The 17,612-nt window shown below is 44.1% G+C and overlaps 2 protein-coding genes across 2 annotated transcripts; both read right to left on the bottom strand.

Annotated features, from left to right (window-relative positions):
• Positions 1 to 1,925: 1,925 nt before the first annotated feature.
• On the bottom strand, positions 1,926 to 2,312 carry LOC110796550 (uncharacterized). Its single transcript, XM_022001612.1, has one exon. The coding sequence runs from the start codon at positions 2,310 to 2,312 to the stop codon at positions 1,926 to 1,928; it is 387 nt and encodes a 128-aa protein (XP_021857304.1).
• Positions 2,313 to 6,961: 4,649 nt separating this feature from the next.
• Positions 6,962 to 16,125, bottom strand: LOC130470452 (uncharacterized). Its single transcript, XM_056840615.1, has 2 exons — positions 11,324 to 16,125; positions 6,962 to 11,123 (listed from the first exon to the last, which is right to left on the bottom strand). Exon 2 carries the CDS (start codon positions 10,938 to 10,940, stop codon positions 10,146 to 10,148), a length of 795 nt encoding a protein of 264 aa, XP_056696593.1. The 5' UTR covers positions 10,941 to 11,123; positions 11,324 to 16,125; the 3' UTR covers positions 6,962 to 10,145.
• Positions 16,126 to 17,612: the final 1,487 nt, after the last annotated feature.

Below are 17,612 nucleotides of genomic sequence, written 5' to 3'. Positions count from 1 at the left end.
ATCCTTTCTCCCATCCAAATATATCATTTACCTCATCGACAGTCAATTCACGAGCTACACCACCAAGTTTAAAATACAGGTTTGAGGGCTCTCCTTTAAACTCAAAGGAAGCTAGGAATTCATAAGTCCAATCTGCAAAAGTAAGCTCAGTAATACCAAGAAATTTCTCCCAAGACGAACTAGAAAGAAGTTCTACAATACTAGAATGAAGTCCCAACTTGGTAGCCGCATCTATGCAGTAGAAAAGTGTAGAACGAACTGGTCTTTTGTGCAAGGCGGCTAGCAAAGTTTGTTGGCGAAGCTCAGGATTTAGATGTGGTGGTGGTGGTGGTATTATGGGTGTGGGGGCTTGTAAGGGTGGTGGTAATATGGGTGGGGTGATTTTGGGTGGTGGAGGTTTTGGCGTGGGTGGATTTTTGAATGTGGCAGGTTTGGGTGCAGTTGGTTTAGTGGCATTACGCTTAGGATTCGAGCGTCTTGGTGGTGTCATGGTGTATGAAATATGTGATAAGTGTCACCGCAATCAACAATGCCAATAAACCAAGTAAATCCAAACTCCAATACTCCAAGCAATAGTCAAATCAATGAAATCCAGAATCCACAATGAAGTAATTTGTCCCTCAATCAATTTCAATTGACAATCAAGTATTTCATGTAATTCAATTTAACCATAAGCATAGAAATTCTTGAATAATGTCAAAGAGTAAAGTAGAGAGAGTAATTCGAATCTTACTACCAATTTGGTGATGAATAGAGCATGAAATTGATGTAAATCTCCTCCTTTAACCCTTATGAAGTTCAAAATTCAACCAATTTGAACTCCAACCATGAGAAACAAAAAGCCCCAAATTGATTAAGTCTAGGGTTTATGATTTTTAAAGTGGGAAAAGGTGGGGAATTTAAGGGGTGGTTGGCTGGGTTGAGGCGGCGCCGGCAACGGGGTGGTCGCCGGCGGTGTGGGTCGCGGTGTTGGCCGATGGGATGTTGGGTGATGGTGAGGATGGTGATGGAGAGTGTTGGGCAGTGAGGGTGAGAGAGATGGAGAGATAGAGTGGCGGTGTGTTTGGGCGAGGGTGAGGAAGGAGAGTATAGAGTGTTTTGTGAGGGTGGGCTGGCATGGGGGCGAGGCATGGGCGAGATCTTTTGCTGCGTCGAGTGCTCGATCGCTGGCGTCGAGCCAGCGCTCGCTGGGAGAGAGTGACGAAGAGCAGCGAGTTGATTAGCTTGCAGGGCGTGCTGCGCGAGCTCGATCGCTGGCGTCGAGCCAGCGCTCGCCGGGAGCTGCGACGATGGTGAGCTGGTGCGCGACGAAGAGCAGTGCGAGCAATAGAGGGCATGGCTCGCTGCTACGAGTGCTCCCTCGCTGGACTTGAGCGCATAGGCGAGGCATGGCATGGTGCAGTGTGGCTCGAAGAATCCAGCGCCCACGCTGGATTGCCAGCGGGGAAAACAGTGGCTCGCTATGAGTGTATACATACAGGCCAGCGTGCCCGCTGGGGAGGCGCTGGGAAGTGCGGTCACACGAGGAGTTGCTAAGGCTTGTCGATGCATCAAAATTCTCGGAATAGCTTGATCGTGCACCTACACATCCTAAAAAAAAATCAAACACCACTAAAGTGAAAAATTAGAATCGTTAGTAAAAATTAAAACACACAAAAATAAATAAATAAATACGATTAACGGAAAACCTAATCTAAAAATTGAATAAAAATATGAATTTAAGTGAATTCAAAATAAAAAAAATTGTTCTTTGGTTGTTTCTAATTTATTTTTCTCCAATAAAATAACCAAATAAATAATATAATTAAATTAAAATAGAAATAAATAAATAAAATAAAAAATTGAAAAGAATCAGAGTTAGAAATCGGGTTGCCTCCCGATAAGCGCTCGTTTTAAGTCATTAGCTTGACTCCCAACCTTAAAAATCAAGCGTCGATGGGTGGATCGGAGAGATAGATCGTCTCCAATTTTCCGATAAACGCTCCCTCAGTGTATAGCTTCAAACGTTGACCGTTCACTTTGAACTTGGTACCATTTTCACTAGCGACCTCAATAGCTCCATGTTCTTTGGCTCCGGTGATAGTAAAAGCCCCGGACCATCTAGACTTAAGCTTTCCTGGGAAAAGCCGTAGTCGTGAATTGTAAAGCAAGACCTTATCACCGACATTGAACTCTCGTTTTTGGATCATTTTATCATGAAACTTCTTCGTTTGCACCTTATAGAGCCTATGATTCTCGTAAGCTTCAAACCGAAGTTCATCTAGCTCATTCAATTGAAGAAGTCTTGCTTCACCGGCCGCTTCTAAATCCATATTGATCTCCTTGACGGCCAATTAGAGAGATATTCCATTTCAACTGGTAAATGACAAGCTTTGCCATATACCAACCGATACGGAGTTGTCCCTAACGGAGTCTTGTAGGTCGTGCGCAGCGCCCACAATGTGTCATCCAACTTCAACGACCAATCTTTTCGAGACTTGTTGACCACTTTATCGAGAATTCTCTTGATTTGTTTGAGGATGATAAGCCATGCCAACCTTTTGAGTAACTTCGTGCTTCTTGAGAAGAGCCTTAAAAGTCCGTTGATGAAAATGGGAACCCCCATCACTAATCACGACCCTTGGGACACAGAAGCGCGGAAAGATGATTTTCTTGAAAAGCTTCTTAACGACGTTAGAGTCGTTGGTTGGCGATGCTAGCTTCCACACACTTTGTAACATAATCAACTGCAACCAAGATGTACCGATTCCCACATGAAGAAGGGAACGGTCCCATAAAATCGATGCCCCATACATCAAATGGTTTAACCTCAAGAATTCTAGTCTGTGGCAGTTCTTGCCTTTTCGAAATGTTGCCCGTTCGTTGACATTCGTCACATGCATTGCAAAAGAAAAGAGCATCCTTGAATATAGAAGGCCAATAGAACCCACTTTGAAGAGTTCGATGGGCGGTCGGAATAGCACCAAGATGACCACTGGAAGGTAAACTGTGGCAATGCTTAAGAACCCCGTGGGTATCCCAGTCCGCTACACACCTACGAAACATACCATCGGCACACTTCCGATACAAATGTGGATCATCCCAAAAATACCGGTTAGCATCATGGTAGAATCTCTTACGTTGTTGTTATGTCAACTCGGGAGGATGGGAGCTGTAGACACCTACTTTTGTCCCCATTCCCGAAAGGGAAGGTTCGATGATGAAAGCGTAAATCTCCACTTGACAACGCATCTCCTATAAAATAACGAATCTCAATTCTCCATTTCATTTCACCCGAAACCTGCTATTTATGGAAACCTGCTAAAAATAGTAACTGCCGTAATGGGTAGTTGTTAAAAGTGGCAAGTCATAAAAGATAGAAACCTGTCAGAATTAGGTGTTGCACTCCAACATAAATCCTAAATGAGATAGAGATTACGAGAGAATCCTATTCCTAATATAATCCGAAAATAAGAGTCACGTATTAATTAAAATCCTAACGAGCCTAGAGTTCGTAACGGGCCCAGACGCATCCCGTCACAAGGTTTATACGCACTAAAAGACTCAATTAAATCTCAAATACTCCGGATTCTACGAATCCGAATCTGACTAAGAAAAACAGCCCAGATCCTATTTTCAACGCCTGGCTCTAGGCGCCGAAATCTTCGGCGCCCAGGCCTGGGCGCTGAAAATACGTGGTACGTGTTTTTCCTAATTTCTCGTGGATTAGAGTTCTACAATTCTATCTTTCCACGAACTCTTTTCTATAAATAAGGCCTTAAGTTCGACGTGAAAACGACAACAACACACAATTATTCTGAGTATTGACACTAAACCCCTAAGCCTAAGCCTCACGCTGCAAAACTGATCACGCGTTCTGTCGCAATCGATCCATAAATCGAACAGAACTTATCCCGTCCCATAATTTGAGATTCGTTAAATAAAAGGAGAAATAGCAAAGTCAAAGTGGTTAGTTTTCTGAGAACCGTGACGCACCTCTCAAGGGTGCGTCGTAATGTATCCCTTTTCCATGGTTTAATTGTTTCCTCGCCCTTTTATGAACTGTTAAACTAACTAAATCTGATTGTTCGATCACGCTTAATAAATATGATATTTTTGGGAAATTGGATTATCATGCTAGGTCCCTTAAAACAATCTAAATCAGATAATCGCGCCCGATCTAGTACTATATGTTGCATATTGATGAAATCAACTCAGATTAGTTTAATAGTTAACGCATGTCCCTTCAATTATTTATGCTGAGCAAGTAAGGATATCCTGCCTCTGGAGTTATCGAAGAGCGAGTACTCCTCTCGGTAGTTACAGTCCCCCGAACCCTCAATCTCTACCCTGCGGGTGTACATTGAGCGATCCCCACCACCAGGGATCACAAGGGAACCTACGGCCGTCGTGGTCAAACATAATTGCACTCCCTTTATGTCACGATAACCGGGTTTTTTCAGTTTTTCTCATTGTCGTTAAAAACTGAATGGCGACTCCTATATTACTAGTCAATTGGGTGTAAACTCACAGGAAATCCAATTACACTTGATTTGACAAAAAGAAGCGTCACACCCACGAGGGACGAGGTCACGCATTAGCCTCGTGCTTTTTCGACCCCCTCACAGTGGCGACTCCACTGGGGAAAGTGAAGGAAATACTCGTGCTTGTAGGTAATCAAAATAGCCGAAGGGGGAAACGATCCTACCCCGCGTTTATTTCCCCATCAAGTTGGGACGACCTGAAAATCAGCATATTAATGTGAACGGGCAGAACCGCATAACAAATCTTGGCTCCCTTGGTGTTTCATCTCGGGAGTTGGGACTAAGGATACCCATCGCCAACCGGGGGGTGCATACGCTTCGAATGTTGTCCACTCGGCACTTTCGCTAGTAGTACACCCGTCCCAAACCCAATCGCTCGCTCATTAGGTCCCTCTCGCCTGCATGCCCCCTTGGCATGCACTTGCGGGTTGGCCTTCTGGGACGAAATTCGTCTGTTGAAGACACTACCTCGACCGGGGCATGTGTTGGATCTGCGATAGAAGCGGTACCAAGCCAGGCGCAAATAACTACCCATAGAAGCCTATCATAAACTACATGACATATTATTATTGCCTCATGATGAAATGTTAGTTATGTGTAGCGAAGTGTATGATTGTGTGTGACAAACTATCCTAGGAAAACCAACGACCTAAAAAATTTCCCAAACATTCATAAACCAATTTTCCAAAGAGTTATACCGAAATACGTGTTCCGCAAACCCGAACGATCGCCACAAAAATAAGCGACGCTCGGGATGGCCTGTAACGAATCCCACAAACGCTGCACAACGCGTAAAGGACGTTATTAGGCAAGCACGCAAAATCGAAGTCGCATAAACAAAAGTAGACGCAAACAGAAAACGAGAACCAGCCAGGGACGCATTTTCAACGCCCCTGGCTAGGCGCCAGAATTTCTCACGCCCGACGCTGGGCGCTGAAGTTGCTGTTTGACCTTCTGGTCAGGCGCAGCAGCCTCGGTGCCTGCGCAAAAGGAAAATACGTAGCACAAGAAAAAACCGTTCGTAAAAAGAATTGCTACGAGGGCGTAAGAAAAGCACTCGATTCTAAAAGCGACTCATAAAAAAAAATAACTCTTTGCGTCGTTGTTAGGCCTCCTACGACGACAATGTTCGGCACCAAAATCGAACATGCTAATAATTATGAATGTCACACGGGCAAGTGTTTCGAAAATCCAAAGAATGACCAAAAGAAAGAACTAAAAAGTGTACCAACAAAAGAAAGAGTAAAAAACCAATAGAGAGAGTCGAAGTCTAGACTAAGTAATACTTGAAACTTTGGGACCTAAACTTTAGCTTATCTTATGCATAGGACTGGTCCTGCCACTTGGTGCCGATCAGGAAATCAACGGTTAGTGCGCCTCGAAGATACATCGCCAACACCAGGTTTAGTGACTCCAAGCTCTGTCCGTCATCCCTCATTTCAAGGATCTCCGCTTCCCCAACCTCGATTCGCACCCTCAAACATGTCCATCGAAGAATTGCAAGAGCAGATGGCTCAAATGACCCGACTCATGGGCCAACTGAAAATGGAAAACGAAGCCTTAGCGGCTGCACAAGCCAAAAATGACCTCGATAACGAGAAGAGGATTGAAAAAATGGTCCTACAGCAAACCATGGGGAGCAAGTACTTCTCCCTCGATCCTGAACCTTTTCCTGGCAAACTACCAGAAAAGTTTAGTTCATCTCACTTACCAAAGTTTAAAGCCACGGACAATCCCCGTGATCATCTATTGAGCTTTGTGAATGCCATGAACTTGAAAGGCGTGGACAAGTCCATGTATTTACTTGCCTTTCCTTTGTCCTTGGAACCTGTGCCGCTCAAATGGTACTATCACCAGGACCCTAAGCTCTTCCCCACTTGGGAAGACTTTGTCAATGTCTTCATCAAGCAATACTCGTCAAACATGGATTTTCAAGTCACCATGCGCGAGCTGGAAGTCCTCTTCCAAAAGAAAAATGAGGGTTTCACAACCTACTTTGCTAGATGGAGGGATCAGCGGCCCAACTAATCAATAGGCCTCCCGAAGCAGAATTGGTCCAAAAATTCATTGACAACCTGGACCCGGCCTACAGACAACACCTTAGGTACCTGGGACTTGACACTTTCAAAAGAGTTTATGATGTGGGAATAAAAATCGAGGATGATCTCGCAAAAACAATACAAAGTAAACCCGTATACAAAAGCAACACCTACAACAGGGGCAACACGTCCCAAGCCCAAGAAGTCCATGCCGTAGAGGAGACTCCCGCCCGAAGAAGCCTTGGAAGATGGGTCCGAGACCGAAAGTTCGCCCCACTCGGGTCAACTTTGGTACAAGCCTTCGAAAGACTAACCAATCAAGGAAAGTTGAGACCTATAGGCCCCACCCGTGACCCTCCTGTCAAGGGCAAATATTGGGTCGAAGGTACTTACTGCAAATTTCATCAAGGAAATGGGCAAGACACTGAAAACTGCTGGAATCCAAAACATACGATCCAGGACATGATAGAGGATGAAGTGATACCTCTCCCTAAAGTTGGCAAACCCAACAACAACAAGAGCCCAGTCGGCTCTTGTCACATCTCTCTCGACCAACCAGAGAACTTCGACCCCACGGTGTACATTACGCCTCAAGGTGCACCACTCGCTGTGGTCCCTATGGATCGAATCGAGAGAGAAGTGTGCGGTGTGTGGGATGATGATGCTGAAGATATTTACCTATCTCAAGTGTCGGGCCAGGACCTCTTTACTGAAACTTGGCCCGGGTATGCTCTCGTTGACACCACCCCTCAGGGGCCCGAGGTCGACAACCTCACCCGATCCGGAAGAATATACCAACCGAATATTCGCCCACCTCCTATGGACGACATCCCAGGCAAACTCCTGAGAATGGACGGCACGCCACCGTCGCAGAAGTCATTGAAAATCCTCTCTTGAAACAACCAAAAAGAACCAAGGCCGAGATTACCATCTGGGATCTCATGTGTACTTCGAAGGAACATCGCGAAAAGCTTATTCGCTCACTCGACCTCATCTCAGTACCTACAGATATCACACCTGACTCACTGGTTAGCCATGTCACGAGAGATGCCGGAGAAAAGGCCATAGTTTTCACTGACAAAGACTTGCCCAAAGAGGGGGGTGCTCACAACAAAGCCCTTTATCTAGTGGTTGGATGCAAAGGACAAAACATCCCCCTAGCGCTCGTGAATAACGGTTCGGCGGTTAACGTTTGCCCATTGCGAACCGCCCATTGCTTGGGGCTAGGAAACGATGACTTCCAAACCTCCACGCAAGGGGTACGAGCTTATGATAACTCCCGAAGGCCTGTGTTGGCAAAAATCAACCTTACCATACAAACCGGGCCTGTGGCACGCACCACGGAGTTTCAAATAATTGACATCAAGCCCACTTTCAACCTCCTCTTGGGGCGACCTTGGCTCCATGACTTAGGAGGTGTGGCTTCTACCTTGCACCAAATGGTTAAACTTAACCATAACGGGGTAATACTAAAAATCCGCGCCCCTCCTCTCGACGTCAGTTGTACTATGGTTGGAACGGCCGGAACTGCAGACGACCTTTACGGGTTTCAAATGGAAGAAACAATCCAGTTCATCGAAGATTACGATCCAGCATTCCTAGACCCGCATGCATCCCGAGTCATCCCTAGAATGTTGTTAGCTCAAGGTTATTTCCCTGGAACCCCATTGGGCATAAGGAAGAAGGAACGCACATTCCATCCTTTACCCAACAAATCTACTCCCTTTGGCTTAGGCTATGAGCCAACGGAGGAAGATATTGTGGACCGCCTGTCTAGGCTACGCCTTAACAAAGCCAAACAAACCACCCTCCTTCCCCCATATCAAAGAACCCTTAACGGGATGTTCGTTCGGGAAGGAGAAGGACACCCATGCTGTGATTTTCCTGAACCCTTCGTTCAGGATGGCTTGCTAAAACCAGGATTTGAAATCTTCCATGACTGCCACACCTTGGATGAGGCACCCCACCTCACCAAGACTAAAACAACTGAAATATTGGACGACCAGGCTCTATGGACATTGTTTAACGAATCGAGGCCTATGGAGGACGAGACTGTGATGACTACCCTAGCTTTACAAGATGAAGGTTTCGATCCAACCCGGTTAATCGCTCCTGCATCAACACTAGAAGAGATCGAGAACAGATGGGTGAAGACATATCAGTGGGTCAATGCAAAAGGAATAGAATTCAAGATGAGTACCGGTGAAGGACCAAAGTTTTACGAGACTAAACCCAAGGCTTGAGCCACATAGAGCACCTCAATAAAAAGCGCCTAGTAGTTCTTTAGATTGGTAGAAAAATAATAAAGACTTTAGATGGTCCTAAGACCCCTTAGAATATAGGTCAAGTTTATTTCAGTGTGTTTTCCTTACTTTCCAAATTAATAAAGGCGTAATATTCTAACACTAAGTAAACACCAAATATACTTGCAAAATACAAAAATAAAGAGACGGCCCACTCTAGGTCCAACAAACGAGGCCCACTCGGTCTTGAAATAGTGCCATGGGAACCAATTCCCGAAACCCACAAAATAAACCGTACTCTCCCCTTCACATCCCCAAAACATAAAAGTCAACCAGTATCATCATAAAAGTCAATCCATGCACCCCAAAGAAATCAAAGGAAATCAAAATCCAAAACAATGCAAATGTTACAAAAAAAAACAGGTTTATAAAACATAATTCCATCATACCCTTCACTAACGACACGCACCTCAACCCACCCAAAATCTTACACAAAGATCTTCATATCTTCCACACCCTAACTCCATTTTTAAAGCCGTTTCGAGTCACGGATAGAAAAAAATAATCCGGACAAAAATGCATCTCACGCTAACAGTCAAAAAAGCCTCCGAAATAGCCTCAAAATCAATTTTTATACAAGTAAAAAAGGGATAGCACTAAAACGAAAAAAAAGAAATAAATGCAAGAACACGTGAAACAAAGCGTCAAAAACGACCGCCAGAAATCATTTTCAGCGCCCAGGGCTGGGCGCCGAAATCTTTGACGCCCCAGCCTGGGCGTTGAAACTCTCCGCCTGCCTAATTTTTTTAGAAGTGCTCGTCATTTTATCCGCACGTAACGGAAAAATAACGAACACTTGGGGGGTACAGCAGGTATCCGAATAGGCTCACCAAAAAAAATATAGCCATACAAAAAGTAGTCGAATTTCATTTCTTACGCGACTTACGGCAAACAAAAAACGGCAGACGAAAATAATGATAATACTTCACTCATTTGACCGATTAAGTAATATGCTACCACCTCAGGGCATATCTATTAAAATCTGGCATCCTAGAACTTATTCTAGCTAGAACTACGCGTGACCTGATTCTGACAAGATACGTAGGCAATCCTTACCAAGGATTCGGTCCAATCAAAAAAAACAAACATACATAAATTGTACAAAAAGTGTTAGGCATGTAAAAATATAAAAAAAGGAGGAGAAACAAAAAATGAAAATGAAAAAAATAAAATACGCCTTTATTGAAAAAATAATAAGAAGGAAAACAAAGTGCTAAGGAATGAAAAAACAAACACAACTGAAATAAATAAAGGGCACCTACACCCTAGCAAGAACTACACTACTCTAGTTCTTCCGGATCATCAAATAAAGTCTTGTAGAGGGCAATGTTCGCAGGATCCACCCCCACAGTCTTCTGCGCTGCCCCAATATCAATCTCCATAAGAACCAGCTCCTGGACACTAACTTCCAAAGATGCCAAGGCTTCAGAAACATTCTCAGTTATAGCCCGCTCAGCCTCAAGGGCACAGACAATGGTGGGAGAAGGATTATTATCATCAACTAGACTAGTCGATGTTTCTACAGGCGGCTGAGCCTTCCTAACCCATACATTGTTCCGGCGACGATCTTCGCGAGAGCTTGCATTTCTTTTAACAACAGCAGGCCCCTTCATGTTATGCATCTTTTTAGGCCTGAAACTGGAACGGGGAGGAACTTCCTTTCGCTTTCGATCAGGACGAGCTTTCACAGTCTTAATACCATGGGTACGAGGTTTGGCAGAATCAGGACCCTCATACTTAACACGAATACGAGGTATCAAAAGCTCAGCCGGCTCCCCATTTCGAGCCTCGGTCCTCACAGCTTTATCATCGGAGCTCATCCACAACTTGTAGTTTTCAGAAAGACCCACAAAGCCATTTGTAGCCACGGCCCAACGCGGGAGACCATCATAATACTTAGCCCACGCTAGAACCCGTGCTTGTGAAAAGGCCGCTACTTTAGGTGGTACCGTATCAGAAAAGGGGATAGTCTGCCTTAAACCATATTGACGCATGACTCGGTAAGGGAAAATATAAATGGGCCGAGATAGCCCCAACAAAGAAACATAAACCGATACATCAGAACCCCCCGTCATAGTAGTCAAACCCCACTATGGTACCACCCACTTAATAGAACAGATGCCATAAGTAAAAAAGGAGGCCCATTCGGCCTCGTCCTGGCCTTGGTGCAAATATTTTCGGTTACCCAAGGCTATAGGGCGATAATCTTTAGGATCGGCAGGAGCTTCCAAGAGCCTAAGCCGTTCCACGAGCCAAATCTGCAAAAAAACGGGTACGATCAAAAAATAATAATAAAAAGAAAACAGTTCCTGGGGCGCAGTTTCAACGCCCAGGACCAGGCGCCGAAAATTCTAACGCCCAGCCCTGGGCGCTGAAACTCAGCCCCAAGGCAGGACGAATGGAAAATATATATGCAAAAAAAAAAAAAACGTATACGTGCGCAAAAAAAATCGATTACCTGCAGTAATAGGGGGCTTCCCTTAAAATATTCAGATTTGGCGTCCTTCTTCAGCTCATCCGCACTCAGCAAAGTCTCGGCAACAACCAACGGCATAATAGAATAGCAACTTTCCATCTGGCTAATCAAGGGGATCAACCTTATGTCACCGAACTCACCATTGTCATTTGACAGCAAATAATGATTCAACAAGCAAAATACAAGGGCTCGAATATTCAATTTCTGTTCGGTCATATTCTTACTAGGCCTAAAGTGGTGTTTTACAAGTTTTGCCAAATTAACCTCATCACCTACAACAACTTCAGCAAGCATGTTAGCATCTAGTCCTAGGAAAGCCCCTATGGTTGTTTTACTCTCTTCAATAGTGCCAGGAGTGGCAGGGGTAGCATTAGTAGGATAGCCAAGGATCGCAGCAAATTCATCTGGCAAAGGACATATTTCGTTGCCCCGAAAGACAAAAACATGATGATCGGAATCCCAAAAGCTTAGGGATGCGTGCAGAAAATTATAGTCAATGTTGATTTGTTGTAAGCCTAAAAGTGCCTCTAAGTGGTATTCTTTCAACAAAGCCTTTTCTGTAGGATTAAGGGCCCGTAGCCAACACCTAACAGCCCGTTGGAGTGAGAAAGTGGGAATCGACATGACGAAAGCAAGGAGCAATTAAAACACAGCAAAGAAAGAAGGAAATTGAGAGTGTTAGAAAATAGGGACGTATCTAGCCTCTATATATAGCTGAACGCATCAAGTGACATCCTGATCCCATTCGGAAACGCGTTAAGAAATCCGAAAGTCAAAATTCGCTAGGAAAGGACTTTCAGCGCCCGAAGCTGGGCGCCGAAATATTTAACGCCCAGCCTTGGGCGCCGAAAATGCAGCCCAAGGCCCAGATTTCACAAAACGCGGAGCATGAAAAGACTTAAAACCGTGTTGCTAGACACGAGGCCCTATGTACAATTAAGATCAAGCCCAAAAGCACCTTTAAGCTCCCAAATAGCAAAAATGAATGGTAAAACTTGGTCGAAACTTAGACTTGTCTCAAGAAACATATATGTACACTTTTCAAAACAAAAAATATCAAGGTCATTCTTCGAAACACCAAAAAACGTTATTAAGTCGTTGGTTTCTCAAATAAAAAATGTTTGTCTGTCAAAGGATTAAAACGGGCCAAGCTAAACCGAATGATATTAAACCTTGTCGCCCGAAGACTGAAGTCGCACCCCATGACTTCGCCAAAGTAGCACACCACTATGAAAGGTCGCTCGCACATACGAGCTCGACCCCAAACATGATTAAAAGACGTTATGAAGTATGCGAAAAATGACCACCAAAGCCCGAGTGCTTGGGGGCTCGCAAAAAGTATACTCCAACAGTGAGCGCGCGATCAAAATCACATTCCCGGGCTGCGCTATACGCCGTCCCATGTTTGGATGATCTCAAAAGAACAGGTTCGACCTCAGAAAAGGGTCGTCATTGACATTTGTACATGGTCCTCTGATCAAAGACCAAGTAGTGGCAAAAATCGAACCATAAAGACCAGCTCAAAACCACGAAAGCAGACGGTCGCAAGACAAAGGTCCGTCTGAACACGATGTCAGCCCACGTTCAGGTTACAACTAAATTCGAGCATCCCTCGAAAGAATTCGCTCTTGCAAGATTGAACAAAAGAAATTCTCAAAAAAAGAAATCACAATGAACAAAAAATAGAGACTTGCCCACCTTTATCAGGCAAGATCGCGCCGCGAACCACGCAAGTTCCAAATCAAGGAAAAAACGAATTCAGGGATGTCCACCCTTAGCGGACAGGGCTCGCCCACCTTCAGCGGGCGGGGTCTGCGTCACTAGCCGCGCAGGTCCTCAGTTTTCCAAAAATGAAATTTTCAAAATTCAAAATAAAACAGGCTCGCCATCTTCAGCCGGCGGGGTCTACGGCGCAAACCACGTAGGTCCTCATTTTTCAAAAAATAAACACAAAACAAATTTCAAAACAGATTCGTCCACTTCTATCGAACAGGGTGTCCACCCTTAGCGGACAGGTTCGCCATCTTTAGCCGGGGGGGTCTACGTCACAAGCCGCGTAGGTCCTTATTTTCACATTTCAAAAATAGATTCGTCCACTTCTATCGGACGGGGTGTCCACCCTTAGCGGACAGGCTCGCCATCTTTAGCCGGCGGGGTCTGCGTCACAAGCCGCGCAGGTCCTTAGTCGCTGCAGCGATAACTTTTTCTGGTTTTCCCTTTTCCAAAAAATTAAAAGGATTGATTTTCCGTTTTTTCCAAAAAAAAAAGAGCGATGTGCTGGATTTTCCTTCGTTTTACGTCCCATAAAAACAAGGGGGTTTTCTCGTTTAGCTAGCCCTGAAAATGAGAATCTTTTAAAACATTTTTTACCTTGTGATTGGGCTTGGCCAGGCCCAATTACACTTTATAGCTTTGATTTCGAAAACATCTGTAGCTACTCCCAATGACAAAGTGAGGGAGTTTCTGCGCACCTTTAGATCCTTCCAATGACAAAGTGAGGAAGTTTCTATACTATCCGTTGACAAATCCCAATGACACGTGAGGGATATGTCGACACTTCAAGTGATGACCCTTAAGTCAAATGTTATCACTCGGGGGCTCGTGAGACCCTCGCCAAAACAGGTCACCATGGCTTGTGCGACGCACTCCGTCTAATACTTTGACCATCGTCTTACTCCAAGACTCAGTCAAAGTGGGGGCTAACTGTAGACACCTACTTTTGTCCCCATTCCCGAAAGGGAAGGTTCGATGATGAAAGCGTAAATCTCCACTTGACAACGCATCTCCTATAAAATAACGAATCTCAATTCTCCTTTTCATTTCACCCGAAACCTGCTATTTATGGAAACCTGCTAAAAATAGTAACTGCCGTAATGGGTAGTTGTTAAAAGTGGCAAGTCATAAAAGATAGAACCTGTCAAAATTAGGTGTTGCAATCCAACATAAATCCTAAATGAGATAGAGATTACGAGAGAATCCTATTCTTAATATAATCCGAAAATAAGAGTCACGTATTAATTAAAATCCTAACGAGCCTAGAGTTCGTAACGGGCCCAGACGCATCCCGTCACAAGGTTAATACGCCCTAAAAGACTCAATTAAATCTCAAATACTCCGGATTCTAGGAATCCGAATCTGACTAAGAAAAACAGCCCAGATCCTATTTTCAACGCCTGGCTCTGGGCGCCGAAATCTTCGGCGCCCATGCCTGGGCGCTGAAAATACCTGGTACGTGTTTTTTCCTAATTCCTCGTGGATTAGAGTTCTACAATTCTATTTTTCCACGAACTCTTTTCTATAAATAGGGCCTTAAGTTCGACGTGAAAACGACAACAACACACAATTATTCTGAGTATTGACTCTAAACCCCTAAGCCTAAGCCTCACGCTGCAAAACTGATCACGCGTTCTGTCGCAATCGATCCATAAATCGAACAGAACGTATCCCGTCCCATAATTTGAGATTCGTTAAATAAAAGGAGAAATAGCAAAGTCAAAGTGGTTAGTTTTCTGAGAACCGTGACGCACCTCTCAAGGGTGCGTCGTAATGTGTCCCTTTTCCATGGTTTAATTGCTTTCCTCGCCCTTTTATGAACTGTTAAACTAACTAAATCTGATTGTTCGATCACGCTTAATAAATATGATATTTTTGGCAAATTGGATTATCATGCTAGGTCCCTTAAAACAATCTAAATCAGATAATCGCGCCCGATCTAGTACTATATGTTGCATATTGATGAAATCAACTCAGATTAGTTTAATAGTTAACGCATGTCCCTTCCATTATTTATGCTGAGCTAGTAAGGATATCCTGCCTCTGGAGTTATCGAAGAGCGAGTACTCCTCTCGGTAGTTACAGTCCCCCGAACCCTCAATCTCTACCCTGCGGGTGTACGTTGAGCGATCCCCACCACCAGGGATCACAAGGGAACCTACGGCCGTCGTGGTCAAACATAATTGCACTCCCATTATGTCACGATAACCGGGTTTTGTCAGTTTTTCTCATTGTCGTTAAAAACTGAATGGCGACTCCTATATTACTAGTCAATTGGGTGTAAACTCACAGGAAATCCAATTACACTTGATTTGACAAAAAGAAGCGTCACACCCACGAGGGACGAGGTCACGCATTAGCCTCGTGCTTTTTCGACCCCCTCACAGGAGCCACCAACACAATAGTTTGCAAAGTCCGCATACCATGGGGATTGAGTAGACACAGAGAATAGATGGTCGTCAGGCAATGAATCATTGATAGGCCCGTCTGTGCTAGATTGAAATTTCAACCGAGAGAGATGATCTGCAACAACATTCTCAGCACCCTTCTGATCCCGAATCTCCAAATCAAACTCATGTAGAAGAAGAATCCATCGAATAAGTCTCGGTTTGGCCTCTTTCTTGGCCAACAAATACTTCAGGGCGGCATGATCAGTGTGTACAATGACTTTCGAACCAACAAGATGCGTCCGAAATTTGTCAAGAGCATAAACAACCGCAAGGAGCTCTTTCTCAGTAGTAGCGTAATTCATCTGAGCTCCATCCAAGGTTTTGCTTGCATAATAGATGGCATGCAACACCTTGTTCTTTCTTTGGCCAAGCACTGCTTCAACAGCATAATCACTAGCGTTGCACATAATTTCGAACGGCAAATCCCAATCCGGAGGCTGAATGATTGGAGCAGTTACCAATGCTTTCTTAATCCTGTCAAAAGACTCCAAACAAGCATCAGTGAACTCAAATGTGGCATCCTTGAGCAATAATTGAGTAAGGGGATTCGCAATTTTAGAAAAATCTTTTATAAAACGACGATAGAAACCCGCTGACCGAGGAAACTCCTCACTCCCTTGACATTCACGGGAGGGGGAAGTTTCTCAATCACCTCAATTTTTGCTCGGTCAACTTGGATACCACGCTCAGAAATAAGATGACCAAGTACCACTCCTTCATTGACCATAAAGTGGCACTTTTCCCAGTTCAATGCCAAATTCACTTCATAACAACGTTTAAGCACTTTAGAAAGATTATGCAAACATACATCAAAGTCAGAACCATAGACACTGAAATCATCCATAAATACCTCCATGATATCCTCAATGAATTCAGAAAAAATGGCCATCATACACCTTTGAAATGTAGCAGGGGCGTTGCACAAACCAAACGGCATTTTGCGGTATGCAAAAGTTCCATAAGGACAAGTGAACGTCGTCTTCTCCTGGTCATCTGGGTGAATGGGAATCTGAAAGAAACCTGAATATCCATCCAAATAACAGAAAAAGTTGTGTTTTGCTAATCTTTCTAGAATTTGGTCAATAAAGGGAGGGGAAAGTGATCCTTTAAGGTGGCCGTATTCAACATTCGATAATCTATACACATACGCCAACCTGTAACAACACGAGTGGGGATAAGCTCATCCTTATCATTCTTAACAGCCGTTGTCCCCCCCTTCTTGGGAACGACTTGCACCGGGCTCACCCATTTGGAATCTGAAATGGGATAGATGATGCCCACGTCAAGTAGTTTCACTACCTCTTTTCTCACCACATCTTGCATATTGAGATTCAAACGACGTTGTGGCTGGATGCGAGGACGGTGATCTGCTTCCAAATTAATTCTATGCATACAAAAGTCAGGACTAATTCCCTTGAGATCGTCAATGCTATACCCGATTTCCTTTTTGTGCATACGGAGCACGGTCAGAAGCTTGGAAAGCTGGCTATCGTCGAGTGCAGCATTATCGATCACAGGAAAATCCTCATTATCATCAAGAAATGCATATTTAAGGTGAGATGGTAATGGTTTTAGTTCTACCTTCGTTACCTGTGGCTCAGAAATAGAGCAAACAATTTCTAATACCTCAAAACCATTGACCTTCTCAGCTTCAATTCCATCTAAATCCAAGATCAAGGAATCAATCTCACAATCTGCTTCTCCTTTCTGGGCCTCCAAGGTGAGAGTCTCCAACAATAGATCATCATACAACATTCTAGGGATGTTGTCTAGAGAAATCTGTTCTACAATATCAATCCTGCAACAAGTATTCTCAAGCATAGGAGACTTCACAGCATTGATTAGATTAAAAGTAACAGTATCATCACCAACACTCAAAGTAAGAGACCCAGACTTGACATCAATGACAGCCCCCCCAGTACATAAGAATGGCCTATCCAAAATTATGGGGATTTGACTATCCTCCTCCATATCTAGCACCACAAAATCAACAGGAATGTAGAATTTTCCCACCCGGACAGGAACATCCTCCAAAATACCTAAGGGAT

Source organism: Spinacia oleracea, chromosome 3 (assembly GCF_020520425.1).
Source record: "Spinacia oleracea cultivar Varoflay chromosome 3, BTI_SOV_V1, whole genome shotgun sequence".
Taxonomy (NCBI): Eukaryota; Viridiplantae; Streptophyta; class Magnoliopsida; order Caryophyllales; family Amaranthaceae; genus Spinacia; species Spinacia oleracea.
The sequence above is the reverse complement of the archived record's forward strand: the minus strand, read 5'-3'. Positions and strand labels throughout refer to the sequence as shown.